The sequence below is a fragment of the Coffea arabica genome, chromosome 10e, assembly GCF_036785885.1.
Source record: "Coffea arabica cultivar ET-39 chromosome 10e, Coffea Arabica ET-39 HiFi, whole genome shotgun sequence".
Taxonomy (NCBI): Eukaryota; Viridiplantae; Streptophyta; class Magnoliopsida; order Gentianales; family Rubiaceae; genus Coffea; species Coffea arabica.
The window spans coordinates 6,305,495-6,316,713 of NC_092328.1; the positions used below are offsets into that span (position 1 = coordinate 6,305,495).

The 11,219-nt window shown below is 35.2% G+C and overlaps 1 protein-coding gene across 1 annotated transcript; it reads right to left on the minus strand.

Moving 5' to 3' along the window:
- Positions 1-272: 272 nt before the first annotated feature.
- LOC113712069 (uncharacterized) lies at positions 273-1,642 on the minus strand. Its single transcript, XM_027235353.2, has 2 exons — positions 1,015-1,642; positions 273-856 (listed from the first exon to the last, which is right to left on the minus strand). The coding sequence occupies exons 1-2, from the start codon at positions 1,255-1,257 to the stop codon at positions 380-382; spliced, it is 720 nt and encodes a 239-aa protein (XP_027091154.1). The 5' UTR covers positions 1,258-1,642; the 3' UTR covers positions 273-379.
- Between the last annotated feature and the right edge of the window lie 9,577 nt (positions 1,643-11,219).

Here is an 11,219-nt window from a genome sequence, read left to right on the forward strand (position 1 = left end):
AAGGAATTAACTACCACAACTACGTTAACATGACTACATAGTCAGTCCTAGTTGCATGAATATATGAATATATTCATGGTGATTGGTGACCAACCGAAGAATCGTTGAACCAATGCAACCGATTCTTTCTCGTAGTACAATATTTACTTGCATATCTTACACCAGAAATTAAGTATTGTTGCACCTGATCACCCTCTCTGTGATGGTCACTGTTTTATCTCACAAGCGAAGTTGGGAAAAGAAACAAGTAAATTACAGGTGCACGTTGGATATCGATAAACATTTGCACCATAGACATATAATATATATGATCACGCTTGATGATGATGATGCTGAAAAGCATGCTAAATATATTATTTGATACAAACAGAAATTTTAATTAGCACAAAAGGCTTAGCCTTCGTTTTAAAAGACTCGGAGAGGTTTGTTCTGGAGGATGCATGAATTTGCAGTTTGGACAAGACGGTGAAGACTTGCACATCATAACCAACATATGACACTTCTTGCAAGCAGCCGCCACCATCTCTTGCTCTGATCCTTCGAATGTCAACCATGAGGGAGACCGCGTTAGGCCTCCTTTTTGATCATTGTTGTTGTTCTTGGTTGCACTCGAATTTACGAGGAGTTCATGATCATCACCCAAGGAATTTGAGGTGCTACCTGAATTGTTCTTCGTGAAAATATTTGTCACCTGAGTTTTACCTGATGAGCCACATGGTAGGTTAAGTTCGAGGTCTAAGCTCATGTGACCATGACTTGGCTGTGGTGGTGGTGGTACCGGTGGCTCTGGGCTTGACCTTGGATCGGTTAGCATCCTCTTATTTGTTCTTGTGTTGTAGAAATATATCTGCCCCGACTGCAATCAATCAAGAATTATATCCATAAAAATCTTGGGATCTCCGTCTGTCACATGCAACTTATCATATTTGAATGGTACTTCAAGCAGACCTTATCAATAGTATTCAATATCAAAAGCTAGCAAGCAAAATATGGCATGAATTATGGGCTAGGTACCTTGATATCAAGGCAACGTTGCCACTCCATAGGTGTAGGAGTCTCGAGCTGTAGCTCTGTGTCAGGTGTGGGCTTGATCATGGGTTGGCCTTTGATGGGGTGATCAGGGATTTTTCGAGGAGCTTGATCAGGCCGATCATCGTCGTCATCATCATCATGCAATTTCCTCTTCTTGAACAAATTCTCCAATTCTGGGATGATTTTTCTTCGGCTTGGAGAAAGAGAGGTGTGAAGGGAAACCATGGTATGGTGGTGAGTTTTGAAATTGAAAAGTTTGGTATTATGATCAAGATATGGGAAAATTGTTTATGGTGGTTATTAACTTATATAGGTGTGAAGATTGAGGATACGTACAGGCGCACAACAGCATATATGTAGGATCCAAAAGGGCAATGGCTTTAATGGTTCAAGTTGAACCATATGGGCCCATCCATATCACCCCATGACGTGGTGGAGAAGTTGTTACTGCAATTACTCCATGGCTCCTCCTCCTCCTGTTCTTAAAAGCATAGATGTTAAAAACGTAACCAACTCTTCTTGGTCAAATCTGCACAATTATATATGCGCTGCTGTCTCTCATGCATTGGCTGATTTGTGCTACAATTTACACCACCACCACTACTGCTGCTGCTGCTGCTACAACCAATTAAGACACCTGATCTTGATTGCGCTAGCTGTTTTGGCATGGATCAGCATTGCTTATGACTTAAATTATTATCTGAAGTATCATCAGTTGTGGAGTTAGGATGATATATATATATATATATATATGTTTTTACTACAATAATATATAGTTGATAGATATAGGGAATTGGGCGGGCGGCTATCCATTCCACGTACGTACATGGCAGCAGGATATGTGATGACTGATGAGCGAGCAACAATTAGCAGGCAGCACTGATAAGCCAAAAAAAACATTGAGGAAATGGATGTATTATTCCAATATTATTATTGTTGTTGCAATTTGTATAGGCGGTGACGTTAAGAGGGAGAGAGGGAAGGGGGGAAGGAAGGAAGAATGGGGGGATATTAAATAGGGGAGTCTGCAAACAGTTGAAGAAAGGAGGGTGTTGAATGAATGCTGGCCTATGGATATCTCTTTAATGGATATCATAACTCCCAACTTTCAGAATTGGGTCACTACAAGGGAAGTAAAGTAGGGAACTACTACAACTATTAAAGCTCTCAACACCCTCTCTCTCGGCTATTAATTAAATCAAACCACGTCCCATGAGCAAATGTTTGTCATCATCATCATCAAACCAAACTTTAAATCCTTGCAACTGCTGCCTCATCAGCATTTAAATAACACCTCATTTTATGAGCTATGAATTTATGTCCCATCCATCCATCCTCCTTCTCTCTCTCTCTCTCTGCCATTGTGTCATTATGCTATGTACTAGAACTACTAGCATTTTTGAAGGAAACCAAATCTGTTCAACTGCACTTTTATGAATGACCCCAAAAAGCTACTAGTTAGCATTTCAATCAGAATGAATTTCCAATGTGAGAGGAGAGCACCTCCATATCAAGAGGAGCAGAGTACTGCTGCTACGTACTCATACAACACTTGGTTAACTTTTTAGTTTAAGCAAATTATGAATAGATATGCAAAATGTATCATTCTTAAGAGCCAAACTGCATAAGAATCAAGAGATTACTTGCATCAAGAGAATTGTAACTCCTGGCCTCCCAATTATAGGTGGTGGAGAGCAATTATAAGTTCATTCCTAGATCATCGGTTGGATGAGTTGATATAATAGTATTTAACAATTTCAAAAATTAAGTCAAGGAGTGCATGTTTCAACTAAATTTGACATGCTGAATAACACAAGTTGAGCCAGAATAATACTACTACTACTTGCCATCATCTTGGACAAGAAACAAGAAAAGGAGGAGACAGAATTACATTAAAGGCTAGCACATATAGCTAGATCGATTCATAATTGATATACTTGAGAGTATGAAGTTAGTATGCTTGTGTGTGTGTAGGTGGAGAGAGAGAGAGAGAGAGAGAGAGAGAGAGAGAGAGAGAGAGAGAGAGAGAGAGAGAGATGGAAAGGGGAGGGAGGGGGGGAGTGTTTAAGTCAGGCTACCTGCCTTCATTAAATCATCTTGAATTCAATTAAATGCAGAATTCAAGGATGAGCATTGAAACCACCTCGCTTTGTACAAACATCTTCCCCTTCGTCACTCACACCACCGGCTTCTGTTAAATGCCTTCAACCCACCTCTTCTTCCCTTCATTTAAGCCCCTTCCCCGCTCTCTGCCTAGCCATCTCTGACTCATTTATCTCCCTTACTCACGTCACGTACTTCTACTATTCTACCCTCTTTCATGCTGTAGCACTTCATGCAAAATTAGCAAGATTGCCTTTTTTTTTTAAATTTTATTTAACACCCTCACAAAAGTGGTAGTAAAACATATCTTTCTTTTTTCCTTTTTTTCTTGAAATGTAAAAACATTTTCTTGATACAGCTAGCCAGCTGGGAAACTGTATTTAGATGATCTAAAGTAAACCCTATATATCTTAAGATTTTTTTCTTCAAAAAAAAAAAAAAAAACAAAGGCATATGAAAGTTCTCTTAACCAGTGCCTAATGATACTCGTTAACCAAACCGATATATCTAATGCTCATAATTGCTGTAATTGAAAATTCGTTTCGGTCTCAGAAGGATCAGCATATATAGCCTTCCTACCAAAAACTTTGAGCTCTATAATTGTTGGCATGCACATAAAAGAATTAGTATTAATTTGACTTCAATTTCGGGTGACAGAGAGAGATAAAAACCTTAAATTTTCAAGGATCAATTAAGTTAAGTTTGCTTGGAAGAGTTCCCCGTAAAGAATAAGATTTGATACGTGTTGTCTTTTCGTTAAGGAGGGTAAAATGGATGTTGTTCTAATATACTCCACTAGCTAGCTACAACTACCATAGCAGTATATATATGCGTTGAAAAAAAATAAAATATATTATCACTAATCACTAATCACATTCAACTTTAACTTTTCCTTGTTCTTCCTAAATTTTTGGTTTATTCCTACAGTGCAGTTTAGTCCTAATTAAACAGACTTACACCATCTGTAATAGAAGCCATCAAATCTTTCTCCTCCATACATTGAAGAGCAATAATAGAAGATCCATTAAGGGACTTAATTGCACTTAACAACCATCTGCAATATGCATGTCACTGTAGAATCATGTGCTGTGGAAATTGACAAATACCTGTTGAGACTCTACAATTGGGTAGCAAGATCGACACTTATTGATGTATGTTTGAAAATAAGATTGCCATTTAATATATGCAATTTGAACAAATTTACTAAATATATACCTCAGATACTCTGAATGTGTTTGTTATTAATCTGTGTTTCAATAAAATAGTTTAAGAGGGCATCATGGTACAGTTAGTTGATCAAGGAATCAATGTGAGAGGGAACAAACTATAGTTTCTGGGAGAAAGTGCATTTTAGCCATAATATTCCATGAACCATGAATTGATAATGTTCATGTATGTTCCAGCTCTCCCCCTTTTACTATTTTAATTACATGACCAAATCTTGTTGCCTGATGCATAAACATTAACTTTTTCAATGGATTACTATCTATTTTCAACTCCTTTCCCCTTTTGTTTTATTAAATAATACTTTATGTACAATAAAATCAAGGATTTGGCTCGTTAAGAGAAGCCTAAAATGTTAATTAAAAAAAAAATAAAATTAATTTAGACAAATGTCTAAATACATGTGTAATGTATGCTTTCACACAGTAATTTAGCTGTAAATCAGATACAATACCGAGCGTTCCCTTTGAAAGAAAATATTAAAATCAAAATCAAGACCTCCAATTTCATAAGAAAAGGGTAGTAATTTATCATTCACTAGTTACCGCATTCTGACTTGGGCTCCGACCAACAATGGAGAAGAGAGAAATTACATTACATTCTTAGTTCAATCAATCAAGGTGTAATTGCTTCAGTAGCAGTACAAGAAATAAAACAAGCATTGGAGGCATAGAGTCCTACTTTCTTGGGACCCAACAGTATCTGAGCAAAACCATCTGCTTGTGAATCGATGCATGCATGGCCGACGAGGCAGGAGGCAGACCCGTTGCTTCCTGATTGTCGCTTCAAAGACTAAACTACCTATTAATTGCTTCATAGTTCCGGACATCATTTCCGCCAATATCCCTCCCTCCCCATCTAAATGCAAAATTAACAAAGCAATCTATAAACTATACTTTGCTTTTATGTAATGAATAGTACTACTACCATTTCACGACTTCAATTTTACAGTCCTATTTTCTTTTGCCAGAAAAAAATAAAGAACTATTTCAAAAATTGCAAATTCTGTAGCTGTGTCATTTGCAGTTTTCGTACGTATAGCCATATCAAAACATATATTTTCTAATCAATTAGTAAAAAATATTCTTTTTTCCCCCTTAATCCCTCTCGCTCCTCTCCACACTCTTTCCATCTCTGACTATACATGTTGCGAGCATAGAATTTGAGTCCCGAACTTGACTGCGAAAAAGACTCTAAGAGATAGATAGCTTGACCGCCGAAACTAATAAGAATGCTTATTAATTAGTCAAGCATGCAATACAAAAGGTTATGAGTTTGCCTAATATGAGAACCTTTTTTTTCTTTGGGAGAAGATTAATTTTTTTACACACTTGATTGAAGTTTGACGTAAAAAGGAATGTACAAGTTGAAGATTACACCGCGACCTAAAAAATGCGGGTGGGCTTCAATCATCGAAGTGGATGGTGCATTCCTTAGATTTGGAAAGTGCAAATTTATCTCCTGAGCAACTTAACATCATTCTTCTGTCCCCATAAACTTAGCATCATTAATTCATGGTACTCCACACTCTACATAAATGAAGAAATTTCGATTTTTATATTTGTCTTGCCATAAAAGCCAGTTCCTGTGTTTTAGTTAAACATCAGTCTCAAGGCAGCTTCACCTAAATATATTGCTAGCTTTTATTCCACTCCGTTCACTGGTAAGTCAGCTGACTTTGATATATTGATAATCTGTATAATGTGCGAATTAAATGACTATATCTGTATTAGAAAATCTAACAAAATGGGATAGAAAGTATTAGGGCGCTTGAGTCTTTTTTTTTTTTTTTTTGGCATTTTTCTTTTCCCTTCAAGCAACAATAGCCTATCCTATTTTACTTTAAGGGAAAAGAAGAGCCCAACTAGTTAGATAGAAAGGATTTTAGACCTAAGAGCGAGGTGCTTTACTACATATATGTAGATTTAAATCTTCTTTTTCGGTGGTCAACTTACTAAAGACGCGTTAGTTAATAAAATTGGTGGCTTCTCAAGCTAGTTGATCTTATGCATGCAGAGGCGTACTCAAACATATTTGTCAAACTTGGAATAATTAAGTGGATTATTACATGCTCTTTTTTTTTTTTTTTTGTAAACTTGGAATCATTATTGTCTTAATTTTTTTATTACCTTCAGTTCTTACTCCATTAATTAGGTTAATTACACTTTACCATTGGATTCATAATTGATCCAAATTTTTTATGTCTTGACTTTATTATTCAAATCATGGGACCATTTGTTCATTTAAATGTGATGAGAACAAACTGACACGAAATTAAAACTTGTCAACAAAATAAATGTGAAATGATGATATTATAAACGTTAGCAACATTTATTTCAATTGCTTCATCCTCATAATTGGATGGTTCTGATGTCTAACCTGTTTTGAGGATTCAAAAAATCAATACAAGTTGGCCAACGAATTTATGAAACCTTGTTATTTAATGGACAAAAGAGGCGCCGGGATGAGCGGTTAGATAACCTCGCCCATATATATTTCGTATTCTCCTCTAAGTTTAAGCTCTTTTTTTTAAGGGATGTATTTTGTACAATTAAATCACACATAACCTATCATATGAATGCATGCAGTATTAATAATTATTGTTCTCGTTTCTATTTATTTCTAAAAAATCAACATATATCTGAACTCAATCTTAATGTCACACAGACCTTTTCTTTAACAATATTACAAGTTTACAACTATATATCCATAATAGTGGAATCAATACAAAAGCGAATTACAAATGAGAAAGATTTTAAAGTTGACCACCCGACCAAAACCTTATTTGCCTATTCTCTTTTAGGCTCAAGAAATCATAATTGTTAATTGGATAAATTGAGTGAACATGTGTAAGAGTTGTTTATGCTTTTTTTTTAAAAAAAAAATTTCTAAGGGCCTTCAAACGGATTCTAATTAGGAATTTTAAACAATTTAAACGAGTTCATTCTTTTATACAACGATAACTAAAGTTATGTAACTTTAAAGTGGCTTTTTTTCATTTTTTTAACAAATTTTCTCTAGTGTGGTAGGGATGGAATTTAATAAATGGACAGGGGAAAGAGAAATTTAAACATAATACCCATAAGTCACGATATCTCAACTTAGTCACTAGATTAAAACCTTGCACAACAATCTCCCTCTCTTATTGATTTAAAATATAGTCAATAACATTGTGCACAATAAATTTGAAAAATTAAGCCAATTTTGTTGCTCTTGAACATCATATACGGTGTAACCCATAAGAACTTATTAATTTGTCCCACCGGATCGTGTCTTAATCTACCAATTTATTAGGGTTTATCTGTAAATGAGGTCCCGTTTACTAGAAAAAGATAGTACTATTTTGAGGTCCTGCGTTACGAAATGTGGACTATACGGAAAAGTGTACAGTACCTGCGCATTCCTGCGGACAGTTGACAGTCACTGTTGGTTGGTGAGTGCAATTGTTTCAGGGATTTTTGGAGGGATAGATTTTTTTGTACACAATAGACACTCAATATATTATTAATACACTCAATGTATGGGTATGTACACAACATGGCAAACGTATGTATCTGTGTGTTTCTTTGTGTGTGTCTACACATATATATATACAGACTCAAGAAAATCTAAGTAACAAAGTTCACGAAAGAAATAGTATTAAAAAAAACCCAATTAGCACATTTTTTTTGAAGCACTCAATTAGCGTATGTTGATTTTGAGTTAGAAATATATTCTTGCCAAAGGGAGTGGTAATACATATATATATATATATATATATATATATATATATTGGTAAAATAGAGTTTGGATGGGTTCGGTTCCGATCACCATCACGGAACAAGGCATGTTTTTGGGATCATAGGTCGTTTTCAGAAATTCTTACAGATCATTCACCTATACAGTCTTTATATCGACAGTAAAATTTGAATAAATGGCCTTTTTATGAAAAAGTGATCCGTTCTTGTCAACTAAAGCAACTTGTGTTGGCAGAGGGAATGGTGATGCTATTCGTAAATGGAAGAGTGGATTTGATGAATCATAGTATAACATTTTGAACATCCAGTAGGAGTTCAAATTCCAATTTGAACCCCAAAAAAAAAACAGTCTAATTGCTATTAATTCCGATAAACTTTCATTTGGTTTTGATTTACATTTCTTAGTTCTTTTCCACTTCGATTTTTCCTTTCCTATTTGTAATTCATGGTTCATTATGGAGCAAGAAAATGATTAAGAATTTTTAGTCCATGGACGTAGCCAACTAGTAAAGCAATTAAACAAATTCATAAAAAGAAGTGGGCTCTAACATGTGAACACCATTTATGTGTACAGCAATTATTTCAATGTCAAAAGGCAGAAGTTTTGACCTAAATTAATTAATTCAAAGGGAAAACTATTAGATTCCGGTTTGATTTGACTTTTAACAGTCAGCAAGTTTGATTTGGTTTAACGTGGTGAGAAGCATTTGTCCACTCAACATCAGAAAAATTAAAATCAATGTTGAACACTCAATAAGTATTGCATTTAATGCTACACATTTTTGACGTTTCAATTTAACGCTCCTTATGTAGATATTCCAGAAAGAAGAGAAACTAACACTACGTACACGGAGACCGTTCTAGCCTCATCATACTACAAATTTGTCTATTTTGGAATTTGTCAAAAGTGAAGTCAAATTATCCCAACTCAAAATTTGACCTCCAAACCATTGTAAATACAACACATCGTATGAAATTTTGATTTTGAATCTGACTAATCAGATTGATTAAACTTAGAATTTGCAAGAAAAAAAAAGTGGAAAATCAAAAGCATTGTTTCATGATATGATAACTTGTGTTTTAGCAATTTCTGAAACCAGTGAAGCAAAGAGATTGTGACTAACATAGCTAGATCAGATGCATGGTTACTTGTGCCGTTATGCTGCCTATGGTGAAACGTCATTTTTATAAAATAAATGGTAAGAGTAGTGTCATTTTAGGCTTTCCAAATCTCATTCAAGCCCGAATGAAAAAACTCTACCACGTTCCATTAGGCTAACCATCCATCTACATGTACATCTATCCTGATCAAGTTGGCTTTTCACCAAATCTAAGATCATGATGCTACAATTATTTGCAATCAAAAGGTGGTCTACCTTTTCAATAATGTCTATCTACCCTAGCTAGTTGATTTGGGAAAATGTTGTCAATATTTTGGTACAGTGTCACGTAGCACATTGATTGTTGGAAACGGTGCTAACTAAAAAACTGACCAGAATTTCAAGCCACACTCCCGTTTCATATCAAGAGATGTTTCATCTTTCAAAGTGACAGTTACTGGATATCACCAGGTTAATTTAGAGTCTGGATATCCTATCGATTAAGGATCGAGTTTAATCTGGTACATTCTTTTTTCAATCTACTGCTTGTTTGACTGTTTGATCAGTACTCCATTTAGCACCATTGATATATTCATCAGGTCTTAAACATTTATACTGAATGCTGTGTCATGTTATGAATTGGTCCCAAAACCATCCCTATCCGGAATATACGCGTATGTAGTTACAGTAGATGAACAGAATGGGCGTGCTTAATTAGCACATAACCATTATTCTTTTTCTAGGATAAAATGGGAAGCGGGGCAGATTTACTGTCCCTGAACAATTAATGTAACATTTTCTGAACGTTTTGCAACTCTATAACTCTATGTAAATTTCTTATACATCCTTACAATAGAGTTGTGATATTTTGTTACTGTTCATATGAATCCCATATGTAATAATTATGTCTCGTTGCTAAGTTTTACAAGTAGTTTACATGGAATTACGTCTTGTTCAAAAAATATTATGTCGCTTAGGACGGTTGTTACCGACAATTGTTTGTGCCTTGATCTGACAAAATGGTCTGACAAAATGCGGCATTTGTCAGCCTGAAACTGTAGTTATACTTTTGTCTACTTTCATGATTAGTATGAGCAAATTGGTTGATTTGAAACCTTTTGATAACCTTTCAGTTGAGAGTAATGTGGCAAGGAACAAAGGGTTTTCTATTAATTCTGTAGTTAAAGAATGATGTTCCCCCCTAATGCTTATAATTTATGTGCCTGCAGTATGAAACATTGGGGCCTAAGGAACTCTAAGAGAACTTTTAGGAGCTAATTTTATCAACTACTAAGGTTCATAAAAAAAACAACCAACTTGAAGTTATTTTGAACTAAGATTCCTACACAAACACACACATTTTGAAGTATTAAAGCATGGTCAAGAAGTTCTGTGACAGCAAAAATGACACTCCAAAATTCATAGCTATACTTGTGCTTTTTCCCACCGATGGTTCGAATTTTTCCCATGGCTCCATTCGCCAACCAAAAACCAGCAGCATAGATGTGTATATTGTCTAGAACAACGAGGACTAAGGCAGGCTACTGCAACCTTCAAAACAATGAATCCAGAAAAATTTTCAGCATTTTGTATACTGAGAAATGTTACCATCTTAATTAGTCTAGTGGCAATTGGAAACAAATTCTGCTGGCATTTTCTGCTATAAAATGTAATGCTGAATTGCTAATGTGAGTTTTTCGAAATTCCTAAGTGTCTGGAATTGGGCCAATTCCACTTCGGGAATCATTTTCAAATTCTTATGTTCTGGGCCAATTTCGCCTTCCAACAAAAAAATTAATATCTTGTTTGGGCCTTTTGAAGTTAATTTTTTTGTTTTAACTTGGTCCTATATTCTTGAGCTATTAGAAATCATGCTAACCGGTCTCTCACCAGTTTTCCTAAGTAATTTAAACATAACCATGTTATAGATATTGGAAACCATAAATACCTTTTTTTTTTTTTTTTACGGAGTGGGTGTCCGGGTCAATTCTTACGGGGTTTGACTAATCCCACTCCGACCCGA

Bases quoted from the DNA above. Each gene is read 5' to 3' on its own strand.
- LOC113712069 (XM_027235353.2), bottom strand. From the start codon at position 1,257: ATGGTTTCCCTTCACACCTCTCTTTCTCCAAGCCGAAGAAAAATCATC. The intron at 857-1,014 runs GTACCTAGCCCA...GATTGATTGCAG, and splicing joins AACGTTGCCTTGATATCAAG to TCGGGGCAGATATATTTCTA.